The 15875-nt window shown below is 37.7% G+C and overlaps 1 protein-coding gene across 1 annotated transcript in view; it reads right to left on the reverse strand.

Moving 5' to 3' along the window:
• Window positions 1-15875, reverse strand: part of PGGT1B (protein geranylgeranyltransferase type I subunit beta) — a 32619-nt gene that overhangs the window by 11659 nt on the left and 5085 nt on the right. The window contains 3 exon segments of the mRNA XM_077790242.1: window positions 1381-1532; window positions 7152-7219; window positions 15426-15544. Of these exon segments, the coding sequence (XP_077646368.1) occupies window positions 1381-1532; window positions 7152-7219; window positions 15426-15544 (339 nt within the window).

Below are 15875 nucleotides of genomic sequence, written 5' to 3' on the forward strand. Positions count from 1 at the left end.
TGTTTTCTTTAAAGATTACTTTAAAGTAGTCTCATAAATATAACCCAAAGCTACACTAAATTTTATTTTTAGAAGAAGTGATTCTAAGCCATGGAAAATGCATAAAACTCAAAACATTTAGGAGCCTGAGTAACTATTTCCAGCAACATAATTACATTGGTGTGTATTTACTCCAAGATGTTTATGCTTACAGTCTTTCACCTATTACAGTATATACAGATACATGACTTATAATTTTACCTCTTTTGAGCAGTATTCTTAGGAATCCTAATAGCTCACAAGGCTTTCTTTCCTTACTGCAACTTGAGGACCAGTTTCCCAGGTATGTATAAAGGTAATTGCTAATACTACCATTTCTACTACAAATGGTGAATCAGTTTTTCATTAGTTATTGTTACAATCTCACCAAACTCTATGAACATTTACATTTTTTTGTATCTTGAGTTATTCTGGCACAATCTCAGAGACTCACAAGATGATGATGGTTGCCCTGATTTGGATGTTTGTATCCGAAAGTGCCCAACAGAATTATTTTAAATATTTGGCAGTAACCACCCTGCTATACTGCGCACTGGCGAGGCCACACCTCGAGCTTTGTGCTCTGTTTTTGGCCCCTCAAGACAAGGAAGACCACTGAGGTGCTAAAGCATGCCCAGAGAAGGGCAGCGGAGCTGGGAAGGGCTTGGAGCACATATCTGATGAGGACCAGTTAAGGGAGCTTGGAGCGTTTAGCCTGGAGAACACCCAGAGAACACCTTATCAGTCAACTACCCAAAAGGTGGCAAGGTGGGGGCTGGTCTCCTCTATCAAGTGGGACAGAGGAAGTGGCTTCAAGTTGCACCAGACAAGGTTTAAATTAAGTATTAGAAAAAAAATTCTTCATCAGAAGGGTTGTCTAGCACTGGAACAGGCTGCCCAGGGAAATGCTGGAATTACCATCCCTGGAGGTATTTAAAAGACATATAGATGTGGCACTGAAGGACATGATTTAGTGCTGGGCTTGGCAGTGCTGGGTTAAGAGTCGGACTTCATGAACTCAAAGGTCTTTTCCAACCTAAATGCTTCTACGATATACAAAAATATGCTTCTACAACAATACAAAATGGCTGAATTACCTGTGACAGTAAATAAACCAGCAATTGTTTCTTCCAGGATTTGCTGCTTGGCAAGCCTCCATTTGGTTCGAAGAGCTAGTTAGTATCCTCTGATGACTTAACTACTTCCAAGAAGCCAGCATATGTTCTATGACTTATGTGACTACCAATCAAACTATCTCTGAATAGAACAAAAAGATTATAGCTACTTCTATAAAAACCACGTTTCTTATGTTTCATTCCACATGTGGGCTGTGGGAGTTGCAGCATATAAAATATTTTTTACCTTCCATCCTCCAGCTGGAGAGCTCTGAGTCCTGCCAGTATAGCATCTTTATTTACTCGACTTAAATCATCTCCAAGAATAACCAGACATGATAGTCCTGTGTAAGTCATTGCTATGTGCCCACTATCATAGGGATGAGATATACCTGGACCCTAAAAAAAGAGGAAATAATAGAAATATTGACACATCACAAGAGTTTATACTACAGCAAAGCTTTTTTTTTTTTTTCTTTTTTTTAAGGTAAGAGGTAAACAAGTTACTCTTCCCTTCACTCATTCTGGTTAAACTGAAGGTATCCTGCTCAGCTTTTCTAGTCAAACTCTGCTCAGCTTTCCTTATCAAACTAAGTTACTGCATAACTCTGCTGGTCTTGTAAACACTTGGTCAGTAGGAAGCTTTGGAAAATAGCTTTGCCAAGAGCTCCATTTGCAAAACAGCTCCATTTGAAAGTTCAGGAAAAAGATGGGTGTACTCAACTGTACCTAAGTTTGTTCTGATACATCACCAAGCATTAGCTTCCTGGCAGCTGGGTAAGCACTCTTAAACAGCCAAACTCTGTAAGTCCCACAGAAGAGATTTTATAACATAATGATCTACAAGTAGAAAGCAGTGTATTATTAGTAATCTCTCCATCAATTGAAGCAATGCCAAATTAGCCACTTACCTACTTTCACCTCTATTTTAAAATAATAATCAGAGTTCAAACGAAGTATTTATATACCAAGTAATCACAGAAACACATAATATCCTGAGTTGGAGAGGAATCAGAAGGATCACTGAATGTCAACTGAAAAGCAAAGGCTGACTAGTCCCACAACATGAGTCACAGAAATGGGCCAGGGATTGATACAGCTATGCTAAAACTACTATTTTTATGGTATTTTATAGGCCCATACTGGACTGTACCACTTCATGGAGACCAAATGTAACAAGATGATACTTGGGATGGTTCAGTTTGGAGCAACTGGAAGATAACTACTTTAAAGACAATAAAAGCTATTTCAATACTGAGTAGTTGAGATAGATTTTTAAATTAGATTTTACTAGCATTATTGCCTAATCGGTTGCAATTCTTATTTTGCAATTCATCCTAAAACACAAGGAAAAAGCAGTATAAAACCAAATTTAATATTATGTTATGTGAAATTGGTGTTTCTCAGGCAAGTCATGCTTATTTCCAAAGCCAAAAGGCTTTGTTTCTAGTAAGAAACTAGGAGAAAAATTGTTATTACCCGCTGGACAACAAAAGACTACTCTCACACAAGGGAATCAAAGACAATTGGGAAAGTGAGTCAGAAAACAGAGTGAAACGGGTTAAGCAGCACTGAAAAAGCCATGTAACAGTGCACCTCCTCTCCCTTATTTCCAGTCCTGGACCCTCTCTTAAGGTGGCATCACAAATCTCAACAGCTCCCACTCCTGTCCCTCTACTGACAGTGCCCCCATCACTGTGTCCTACCCTGCACATTAAACAGACATATAGGGCACATTAAATTGCTTTTAAGTGGTCTTTACTGACCTGAGATAATGAACTGGTGCAGACATACTCTGAGAAGACAACAAAGGGGGTGTGGCCAGGCCCAGGGCCAGGGCCTGTTCTCTATGCCCTTTGTAAGAATTAGTCTGTAGGTACATAGGAAAGAGACTTACTTGTATCTCAGATACAAGTGAACAGTTCTGTTCTGTTGCCACAGTCTCAGCTTTCTTTAAAATAACTAACACTTAGAAGATGTAAGTTGGGAGTAAGCTTTCAAACATTTAAACTTGGCTCAGTGATGTGACAGTGTTCCCTACTACAACAATTAGAACAGCTATGAAAACATAACCCATGACCACCAAGAATTCCCAGTGACCACTGCAGAGCCAAGAAACTCTCTCTGCTGCAGAAGCATGGGCAAGATCTCTTCAAACGCTAACAAAGAATGCTACTAAATATGCACTTGCACTGGCACAGTCCCACTTTCAAGACAGGGCTCCTTCACACATGTGCCAGTCCACACATGGAGCTAAGTGGTTTTGACACGTTTACACAGAGGTGTGTGCTGGGCGCCTGGTCCACCAAGCCAACACACCTGGATACAGCCAAGAGGAATAATTATGCTTTCAAAATACACAAGTATTTAGTTCTATAATTTCTAAATAAATGCCTACTTAATAGCTATTTGACAATCTATCTTTTGTGTGCTTTGATGTATTTCACAGCACATTTTGCAGGTGTTCAGTTGGTGGGGATCATCACTTGGACATGGGTAGCCTCAGCTTTAGAGGTGTATTTTTCATGTTATAATAACTTAAGTTCATCTAAAGCACATGATTTTAGCTAGTTTAGCTAATTTGAGTAAAACTTACAGAGTACACTGCCAAATGCAGTATCTAGCCACTAATTCAAGGTGTCTCTGCTTCTGTAATCTTTTTAATTGTTTCAAAACTATTCTGCAAGACCCTGACATTTCTCACTTTGTAGAACCACAAAATGGCCTGGGTTGGAAGGGACCTTAAGGTCATCTCATTGCAACTTCCCTGCCATGGACAGAGACACTTTTCAGTAGATGTTTGCTTAAAATAAAAAAAGATGTAGTACAGAGATATTTTGGCCCATGCTTACCTGGGTCTTTGGAGTATTTATTTTTATCTTACATTTACTTTTATATTCTATTCATTGTTATCTTTTTTGTGATTCACTCTGCAAAATATTTGTAACTATTCATCTTTCCAAGTATCATTGTTGCAGCCTTGAGAAAATACAATGTATTTCAGGAACACAAAAGACATCTTTATTCGCCCCAAGTGAAAGCATATGTTAATTACCACAATCTTACGTAAAAGTTGCAGCTATTGAAAACTAAATTCTGATTCACAACACTTTCAACATACTGAAACTGAATCACAATGCTTTCAACATACTGAAAAGACCTAGGCCTATCTGAAACTTTGAGTAGACTGTTCACCCCTAAATTAAAAAGCTAGTTTAAACTTCAGTAATACCAGATCTGAGAGACTTCAAAATCTGGAGCCATTTCAGTATACAATTATTTTCTAATTCTAAAAGTAATTATGTTTTGAATGTGATGACAGAGGAGCCACTCTTAGCCTTCATGCACAGTTAAGACATCATGAGGGCTGTGTTGTGAGTTAGTGAAGTGGATATGCTTTTGTTTCACTTCTGTCCCAAAAAGTTGCACAGACATTACCGTCGAACACCTCAAACAGCTAAAACACCACAACTCCCAAACCAAGCCTAAATGAACTGTTCTTGAGAGATTTACTAAAACTGGGTATTCTAGCATAACTCTAACATTTTTCTACTATTTTGAAGGGCCCCTAGTGACTGAATAGATTTGGCTATCTCTGGTATGGCACTTTCTTAGACATCAAGAATGAAATCACTGCAGTGGCATGTAATAGATAGCAAATGTCAATGCAAGCCCAAAATCCTTACAGGCTTTTCAAAAAAAAAAATATTTTTCACGGCAGATTTAAGAGAACACTTTTAAATAATGAAAAAAGAAAAATTATCTGACTGTATATATCCTAGAGTCATGGTTGTGAATTTCCAACTCTTTTTTTCTGAGTTACTTCAGAACATCTCAGGCAACAGAGCTGGGAATGCTATAAACCTTTCACTGACAATAAATCAAACAGATGCAATCCCTCAAATGCAGATACAATGAAGAAAATATTGCAATGCTTGAATATAAACCACATCCATGTGCAACCTATTTCCTTAAAGATAGTGGCCTTGTAGCTAATTTCTACAGGTAAAGGGGTGATTCCACCCCTTCACAGGTAAAGGGGTGGAATCACCCCTTTATCTCACATGTATATTGGCCAACACATTCTAAGACACCAATGGACAGCAATATATTTCCAATAAGGATAATATTTCAGTATGAATAATTTACTATTGGAAGGTGAGAATTAAATTAAAACACCAGAAAGAGCTGGGAGGGGAAAACAATGCTCTGCCAATGTTACAGACATTTTGTCTTCATGGCCCTTTACAAGATCTCAGAACTATATCCAGAATAAACTCTTCAAGCTGCACTGGGAGGATTTGAAAAATGTTTCCAAAAGTTTGCACTGATTTAAAATACTACACTGTAGAGCCGCTAAAGGTGTGATATAGCTGGAAAAGCAAAGTAGAGGCCAGTGTGCAGGAAGGACTGCAAAAGAAGTCCAGTAGTTCTGTCCTGCACTTGAGAGTAAAGAATCAAACCAGACTGAAAAGTAGATGAAAAATCTGTGAGAGCACTAAACTAGCTTCTGCTAACCTCATTTCTGTCTTTTATTAAAGGCTTTTTCTTTTCAAGTTTAAATCTCTTGAATCTCAGTTCACTGGGCTTCAAAGCATCTGTTCTTGTCATGACAAAGTCTGCATGAGTATCAAGTGCAATCAAATATGCATGATTCAAGACAGGAAAAGAAATACCAGTTGCAGTTGCAGACACTGACTTTGGAAGAAACAGTTAGGCCCAGTCTATTAATACATGCCTCACTGGCTGGTGTCACTGCCAAGATTTTGGGTGGTTTTTTGACAGTGGGATGGCCTATATGGCACCAGACACATTGGCATCAGATGGGATTCACTTTTCTTAAAGGAAAAGTGTACAAGCTCCAGAAGTGGGTCATGAGAACCTCATGGGATTTAGCAAAACCAAGTGCAAGGTGCTACACCCAGGTCAGGACAACCTCAGACTCGGAGGGTACAGACTGGGAGAAGAAGAGAAGTCATCGAGAGCAAAGGGCTTGCGAGCCCCGGTGGGTGGGAGGCTGGACATGACCTGGCCATGGGCACTCACTGCCCAGAAAGCCAAACGTGTCCTGGGCTGCATCCAAAGCAGCGTGGGCAGCAGGGGAGGGAGGGATTCTGCTCCCCTCTGGTGAGACCCCCATGTGGAATGCTGTGTACAGCCCTGGGGTCTTCAGCACAGGGAGGAAGGGACTCTGTTAGAACATATCCAGAGGAGGCCACTAAGTTCATTAGAGGGCTGGGGCACCTCTTCTATAAAAAAAGACTGTGAGAGTTGAGATTTGCCAGCCTGGAAAAGATAAGGCTTTGGGGTGACTTAATTTTGGCCTTCCAGTTCCTGAAGGGACCCTCCAAGAAAGATGGAGAGAGACTTTTCATCAGAGCATGCAGTGACAGGACAAGGGGAATGGCTTCACACTGAAACAGTTTAGGTTATGTATTAGGAAGAAATTCTTTACTATGAGGGCGGTGAGGCATTGGAACAGATTGTCCACAGCTGTGAAATCCCCATTCCTGGAAGCATCCAAGGCCAGGCTGAATGAGATTTTGACCAAGCTGGTCTAGTGGAAGGTGTCCCTGCCTGTGGCAAGGGGATAGGAGCTAGATGATCTTAAGGGCCCTTTCCAGCCTGAACCTTTCTATGATAGCAAAGATCAGCACATTCTGCATCACTCAGTTGGGCTATTCTGCCTAGCCTCTCTACCTTATGATAATTCTACAGCTAGAAAAGTTTTCCTTTGTTAGTAGAAGACCAGAGAAGGAGGAGACTGCACTGAGATAAGCCACAATTTGTGTATCAGTTTCTTCACTGCTGTGAGAATTTAAGTTCAAGTTGCCATTTTAGTACATTTCTTATGCATGTTTCTTAAAAGTTCTGCAAACATTTCAGTATTAACAGTATAAAATTCCCTGACTTTCAGAAATTCTGTAATTCTGTAATTATGCAGTTAATACTATAAAAAAGACACAAGATCATTTATTGCCTAATTTAAAACATTTCACATACACATTCTTAACTGACCTTGGAGGGATTGAATGGCATCCCTAAATATGAAGAACCTCTGAATCCACAGCGATTCATATTTGATCCTGGAAAAGATTAAAACAATACTCAACTAACTTTTTTTGTTGAAATATTTGCTATAAACCATAATTCTCTAATCAGATCAAGACATGTTAGTTCAACACTATTCACAGCCTTAATAAAGTGTGCATATGCCTCTCAGTCCCAACCTTAGTTTGGTATCCCTCTGATTAACGAAAAAAAAAAAAAAAAACAACAACAAAACAAAACAAAACAAAAAAAAAACCAAAAAAAAAACCCACAAGCAAACTTAACTTTCTTATTGCTGCAGTGACAAAACACAAAGCATCAGCTTCTTTGTTTGTTTTTTTTTTTAATTTGGTGGAAATACAGTTAGTGTCACCACAGACTTGTCTTCCATGCTCACAAGCGAAAAAGAGAAAAGGACTGCTCCCCTGGGAAAATGGCCAGAGGTAACATATTTTTTTCTCCTCTCTGGATTCTTGCCTGGTAATACCATCTGTTCCCAAGCAGAACTGTTTCAAGACACTTCACAACATGTTCAAAGATAAACAATTTACAGTTTTAAGCACATTGTAGCTATGAAAAAAATTTCTGTCAGTGATACAGTGTAATTTGTTTCAAACCCATCACAATACCTGAGCATGTGGCACATAGAACCATGAACCAAACGTTGTCAAGAGGTAAGTACAGCTTTGCAGGGCTCAAGCATGCTTTTGCATGGCAAAACCTCCGTTGTTTACTGCTTAGTGTCTGACACTAAAAAACTAATGAATGCCACAGTCAAACAGCAGCTGGGTGTTCTTAAAGACAATCCACCTCTTTTAAGTTATTCAGCCTTTAAGCTAAAAATCCTCATGGATATTAGAGAAAATTGCACCAGAATAAATAAGAATGAATAATTATAAAGCTGAGAGCTCTAAGTAACATCACTATGCAATGTGACCTACAAGCTCTGGTGTAATTTAGCAGCAAACTACCTTCTAATTCTAAATATATTCTGTATATATGCAAAATTTAAACTAGAATGGTTTTATTAGCTTAAGAATTTCAACTTGGCCTGAAGTATGCAAGTTTCTCTGCAAGACAAGTCTTTGGAGCTAACTGACTTGGAGTGAAACACTTGCAATTCTCCACTTCCTCCACAGTCCAGTCCAAAGTACTTTTCAATGACTCTATATATGCAACAAAAGCAACTTCAGCCTGCTTAAAAGCTGGTGTGCCATAGTCTGATCTACACAGAGGAAACAGAAATAAAAAATTAATAACATTTTTATTTTATTATAATATAAACATTTTCAGCAGAGAACACTTGTCTGTTCATTTGCAGAGTCAAAAACGTGCATTTCATCTTGCCTCAGCCTCTAGAATGAAAGAAAAATTAAATGAGTCTTAAAGACTAATCTAAGGTCTCAAAGGACACTGCCCAAAAAAGTATCACAATTTCAAAACTGACACACTGTTAAAAAATCAGTAAGAGAAGACCGAGGACTCCTACCCCATAAGTCCCAGATTTCCTAGACAACATAGTGGGAGGAAAAAAAAAAAAAATCACCATTCACATTCATTTTCAGTAAAAATGAACCTGTTTCTTAAGTGCTTAAGCAAACTATAACACTCAGTTTTACATGATAGTGGTGTGGAAACCTTTTATCCAGGAAAGAGTTATTATGCTACTAACACGGCTAATCCTCGCCTGCTGCAAAGGCTACATGTTACAATTCAGACAGATCTGCAGCTGAACAGGACTCAGCTGACAGCTGATAGATGGAAGGCTTCATCACAGAAATACTGATCCCCATCACTGGCCATTTGGAGTGTAGCTTATAATTCGTTATCAAGGTAGAAATGGCAGCATGAAACCCAAGTTTCTGTGCTCTTAGTAGGTCACTCTGATTGCTGAATCACAGATGCTATACAAAATATATTAAAAATAAAGTACATTCATGAAATAATGATCTATTACTCCCTTTAGATGTTTAAATTTTCATGTACTATTTTAAAACCTTTCTTGTATTACTAAACTTCTATCAACTAGAAAACAGCATTTGCAATTTTAAAATTGGATTTAAAGTTAAGATTTTTAACTGTATTGCTATGAACTTAAAATTTATTTTGACACTTTTTGTCAGTACTTCTCATCTCCCACTCCAAACTTCACACACTGGCTCCTAGGAAAACCAGAAGACCAGCACGTCCTTCAAGGAAAACTTTAGGGTAAACTTTGCAGGGAATTTTATCCTGTCCTCAAATGCATTAATGTGCTTGCAGTAATGCTTCCTAGACTATTACAAGTGAGTTGCTAAATCTCTAGTCACAATATGTGAAGTAAAAAATAGAATTCTGAGTTGATAAAGGAAGTATTAAAACAGGAAGTGAAAACAGCTTGTTTTTAACCACATGACTCTGGAACACTGATCTTGTGTCTCAAAAAAATTTTTTAACATCCTGTGAGCATACAAGTTGAAAATCAAATGAGAACCAAAGGTGAGTTATAGAAAATTACTATCTTTCAGTTTATGAAAGAAACTTTACAATGTGAAATTTAACCTTCTGTAAAATTTGCTTTACTATTTTATTGCAATTTACTTGTATACTTCTTTTTTTACATAATAGCTTAGTACTTCTAGTCAAACTCTTCACTTTCCTGAGCCAAAAATGGACTGTCAGAATCAGAATTAAAAACTAAATAGACCCAGATTAAAAGGATGTGATTGCAGCCTATGTCCCTTGTGGAAAAACTGGAGTGGCCAGTTCAGCTCCAGCAGAGTTTGCATCAGCTCAAGTCCAGCTGTGAAATGGTACCACCTGGTGTTCACTTCCACCATCAACCTTACTTAGCCACTTTCTGCAGGAGTTTAAGACAGAGCAGAAGGTAACAAATATTTCATAAACTGCTGTGTAACTATTTGTGGTGGTTTGAAAGCTGAAAAAAACATACCTCGAAAAACCTTTCACATTTGACAACTAAAGAAAACTGACCCTTTTCCAAAACCAAAAGACTTAATGCTTAAATCAAGAGCTGAAACTTTCCTGTGAAGAAAAAGATGTTACTTATGTGTCCTTATGCTAGAAAGCCCTTAAAATATGTAAAATAACTTCAAGTGATGACCATAGTCAACTTATCCTAAGAGCTCTTTTTTTTACAGGGCATTTTTGTTATTTATGTTTTATGATTTCTCCTACATGGAAGTATTGATAAACTTTTACCACTAATTTTTCACATTCAGATTATCCATGCATTCCTCTGGCTACAAGGCCTGTCTCCTTCTGCTAAGTACAGGGGTTTACATACATTACTAAAATCTTTTAATATATTTTAAAAATCATAGCTTTAGCATAGGCTGAATCAGTCAGTACATCCAGAAAAAAAGTATGTATAAGCTCTTCTCACTGAACTAGAGTTTGTAATTATTCCTGTAAATCAAAGTACTAGAGGATGTCACTAAATGAAAAGTTGCATTCTCTAAAATGGAAGTCCATTATACATCCAGAAAAATACTTCAAATGTAGCACAAAAGAAAGTTATGCTGGAGGAAAATTTGTATTTTTGCTCAAGAAACTCATGATCAGAAAGCTCATGTGCATCAATGATTTAAAAAAAAGTCAATGTCATTTAATACATTTTTTTCAGTACTGCCACATAAGAAAGAATCCTTAATACAAATCTAAATTTAGACTCTGACAGAAGTAAATTTTAGGTCTGTCATGTAGCATACTGGTTTTCAGTCCTGTATCCATGGGTCCTGGGGATTCAGACCAACAAATAAAATATGTTTTGGTTTTCCTTTTGGTCCAATTTCTTAGTACAGCAAAGCTAGTGAAGCATCCAGCTGTCAAAGAGTACAATTTTCTTCCTTTTGTACTGAGCTGACACTGGCACTTCCAATCAACTCAGTTCACCAGTGCAACACAAAAATAACCTTCTGTTAGATAAATAAGTACGTGTTTTTCTGTCACTGCAGCAAGCTCTCAAGCAGGGTCAAACAAATGCCACTGTTCCTATGGGGGAGGATGGTGGATAAACATGACCAAGCAGTGTGCTTCCACTGTGTAATTAGATTACTTGAGTACAAAGCTCCGGATTCACTCTCTTTTAAAAGTGTTGAACTGGCCCTGAATCTGACTTGCAAAAAGCCGGAATACATCTTCTTAAATTGCTATGAGCTGCACTTTAGGTAGTTAAAATAAATTTGAAATTCTGTCAAGGAGCTGCACTATGAGAGGAAAAACAGTAAAACACTGACATAATGATCTTAAGAACAAGCAACTAGTTAAAAGAAGGCGTTTTGTCAACTCTTTCCCAATTTCACTAGCACTTCAAAAAATAATGTTTTAATCTAAAAATGTAAAATTTCTGTGTAAAACAGCGTTACCCTCCTCAAAATGAAAAAAGAAAAAAGCACTTTTCAATATTTCAACTTCTTTCTAAGAGGAAATATATTCAGGTCTTCTTGCAGCGAGCACAAACAAAACAAAAACACATAGCAGCTCTGCACCTAAGCAAAGCATTCACTAAAAAGGGAAGGAAAGGTAACAATGGCCAAAATCTGTGCAAGATTTAGCTAAACTATTTAGCATAAGTTATAGAAGACAGAAACCCTTCAAACAACCAGAAGGCAGTGTGGAAGCAATCAGCTAAGAATGTGCTTCTGTGCTAGGCTCAGTTCACACATGTGACGTGCCATTCCCTCTAAATTAGAACTGGTATTGAGCCAGTCTCTGGAAGATTTGAGCTAAAATTATGGTACCAAAAGGACACTTTTTGTTTGAATCACAGCTACAATAAACCCACAGAAGAATACAGTCTATCCTGACAGACCCTAATCCTCAGCTTCCTTAAGTGTGTTTTGATTAGGCTGACACAGCATATGTTTGCTTTCTTACTCAGTAGATCAAGATCTCACAATTTGTGAGTTTTAGTTTCACATAAAATTTCAAAGGCTACAGACCTCTGAAGTTATTATCAACAATCAGACATATTACATATCAGTAAAATACAAACATGTCAATTAAGACTATCACAGGGAGACTTTATCTAAGAACTCCTCTAAATCATCAAATTCTGAATTTTCTAGCAGGTTCTGTAACACTCTGCTGTAGTGGGTTGACTCCAACCAGCATCTGAGGCAAGAAAACAGAGAGATGAAGAGAAGACTCACAGAGTGAGACAGATACAGTTTGATAGGTAAAGCAGAAGTTGTGGGCACACAGCAAAGCAAAATAGGAATTAATTCACTACTTCTATCAGCTGGGCAGATGCATAGTCACTTCCCAGAAAGCAGGGCCTCAGCAAGAGTAAGGGTTATTCAGGAAGGCAAATGCCAGAACCATGAACACTGCCACCGTTCTCTTTCTCTTCCCAAGTTTTTATTGCTGAAAATGAAGTTAGATGGTGTGGAGTGTCCCTCTGGACAATCCTGAGGTGAGCCTGGGTCAGCTGTCCTGTCTGTGTCTCCTGCTGTATCTGCCATGGGAAAAGGAGCACAGAGGAGGAAAAAAGAGACAGCCTTGACTGGCACTGCTCAGCAACAGCTGAAAGACTAAAACACCCTTTTAGTACCAGGCTCAAAACACAGCAGTTTAGAGACTACTATGAAAAAAAAATAGGTCTAGCCCAGCCAGTACACCTACTATAACAGTTATTGATAAAAATGAACAGATACTAAGTTTGCGGAGCACCAACCACTCTGTCTTCCATCCACTGGAAAAAAGACTCTAAGATAGCAGTAGTTCTCAAAACAATATGAATTTACCATCTTTAAAAAATGCTTTTAATAAAAATCAAGTTAAGTGCTGTGCAGAAAGGAACTTTTGGAGGGACAAACATGAAAAACAAAGAAAATATTTTTTCTAATAAAAATTACAGGAATTCTCATTTTGACTTTTTGGTTGAAAATTCAACCACTGATGCCATCAAGAACAAACTTTGAGACTCTGTAAAAGCATATTACCATTTAAAATGTAGCTTTTAAACTGGTTTCAGTCCCAGAGCCAAACTTAGTGAAGACTTTCATTGAATACAATGAAGTTACTTTAGATTAGTGGAATTCATCATTATTAAAGGGTATTTTAATTTAAATTTTTATAAACCAATATTCAGTGGAAAGAGACATTTATCAGAATGCATGAAAAGAATGCTGCAATAGCATGTTTCTTTAAAAGTAAAATGTTGTGCTTTCTTGATTTTTTTTAATCTAGATAGATTCCAAACCACCAACCTAGCAATCTCCTCTTTAACTAGAGATGCACAAGCACTTTGAAACAAAAACTTCAGCGCTGTAGCCTACCACAGTTTAGGCACTTCTTCAAAGAGGCCGAAAGAGGGAGTAGGAGCTCTGCTGTTGAGAGGCTGCCAATTAACAAGCATTGCACTCACTCAGGATTAGAAAACAGAGCCAATACATTTCACAATGGAAGTAGACATTACCAGAGTATAGGTGTTTCCTTGTTCACATTTAGTCATTCAATATCCAACCTGCTGCTATCAGCATCATTTACATTTTTTCATTTTTTATGGTCCAACAGAAAAAGCAAAACTTAAATACCAATGACACTGAAGTTTTAGCAGTATTTTAGTTTTAGCAGATAAGAACAGTGTTATTACCAAAAGTATAGAAGAACAAGAGTTATTACAGTATGATACAAAAACACAGGACTGAAGGGCAGCTCGTTCTTCTACTGAAAATCAGATTTATTACTTGGAAAGCATAGAGTGCACTGCCAAAAGTGCCCTCCCCAAAACTCCCCAGTTTTATGAGGGGATGATTGCTAGAAAAAGAAGTACACCTCTGCTGCACTGTCAGCCTCCACATCTGCATGCTGATATTTTTACTGCCCTCCCTAGGAGGCTCTAGACAATGGCCATATTCTAAAAACTCATCAGATAGAATTCCCAGAGAATTACTGCATACTATCAAAGACAAACAAACAGAAATGCTTGTTCTGATCTCTTTTCTTGCCAACTTCCCTCTTCTTTTGGAATTAAGTCCTGAAGACTGAGATAAAAGTCTCAAAGTGAGTAACTCCTAGAAACAAAGCATGTACACTGTGGAAGAATTTCTTAACAATAAGGCACAAGAACCTTCTAATAATTAAAAAACTTCGTAGGAATATTTATATAATCCAAACTCCTATTTTTCAAGAACCAGTCCTGGAATGCAATGCAAGAAAAAAGAAATCTATCAGAACTAGTTCCTATGGTTTCTAATCTCCAGAATAAGAAAAAGGATTTTTTTATTACTAAAAAAAAAGCATTAGCAGTCCTGACTTCCATATGCTTATTTCATAAAACTGATTTTAGAGACCTAACTTATTGTATTTAGAGACCCTATTTGTTGTATATAATTAAAATAAATAATGGGAGGAAATACACATTTTTCCACCTTCATCCATCCAAAGTACATGGATGGATGTATACATGATTTTACGTACAGGCTACTGGAATTGCCTTTTCTCTAAAGACCACCAGCCTGGAGCTATGCCCACACCAGCATTTAACATGTCAGCACCTTCTGTCATAGAGCAGCAGTGCCTCAGCCACATCTCCCTCCCTCCTTCCCACCCCTTCTACTGCTACCAGCCATTCACCTGGGCTGCGGCAGAAAAAACTGCCAAAACCAACCAGCCCAGGAACAGCACCTCCCCAACTTCTGTCAAACCAACCAGGAAAGGGACATTTCCTGCAAGCACCCTTGCCAGCTTTGCACCTTCCAACCTGAGGGCAGCTGGGATTCAGCAGCAGTGTTATTCCTTCTAAAAACCTTGGAAAACTTCATCCTTCACAGATCTAAGGAACATCAAGCAGGGACTGTGTTTATCCTTTTTGCTTCTTATCCTTACACCTCCAAACCTCCAAAAGCTGCTGTAAAAAAACACAGCTCCTGTGATCACAGCTCCTGGCATTGGAGTGGAAATCAATATAATCACTATTAGACTTGTAACAGTTTTACAACATATGCATTTTTTTAGAACCAGGTGAAATATTCCTCTGAAATGCCTAAAGGTGTAACTTTATTATATTATTTTATACTGTCTGATCGTCAAATTAATTTCTACTTTTTCTAGCTTTATTATTTGTGATGATTGATATCCAAGATCTGCTCAACATGACTACCTGAAATTATTGTGACTGTACTTCAGGAAGGTCAACCTTGTATTTTATAAAAACAAGAGCCATCCGCTATTTCCCAAGTAAAAAGCAAAAGTAAAAATATTAATATCAATTAAAAAAACTAAAAACTCACTCACTGTCTTCTGTGGGAAGGACCTGCAGGGAATAAATCCATTCTATTATATCATCTTTGTTCACCACATCTAAGGAATCCAACATATCCAGACCAGAGAGTGCGAAAAATGCAATTGTCAACCTAGAAGAAAAAGATAAGACTTATATTTCCCACCATAAATATCATGGGGAAATTAACAAACGGTTGCAGCAATTGACACATCTATGAATTCTCAGCCTTTGACAGTGGTGCAACAGAGAGCCTAGCTTGGAATACATGAAAGTCATCTACTGGACAAAATAATGTTCTTTGTATTGAAAACATTTCTCTGCTTCATCAATGTTTTTCATATAAGCTACCCCTGCTTTTATATAATAATAATATGTCAATTAAAAATTTATCTAAGGGCCTGTTCACCCAAAAGAAAAATCCAACAAAACAACACACTACAAAGTAAACTAGGTTATGATAT

The sequence above is a fragment of the Lonchura striata genome, chromosome Z (assembly GCF_046129695.1).
Source record: "Lonchura striata isolate bLonStr1 chromosome Z, bLonStr1.mat, whole genome shotgun sequence".
In the NCBI taxonomy this organism is placed as follows: Eukaryota; Metazoa; Chordata; class Aves; order Passeriformes; family Estrildidae; genus Lonchura; species Lonchura striata.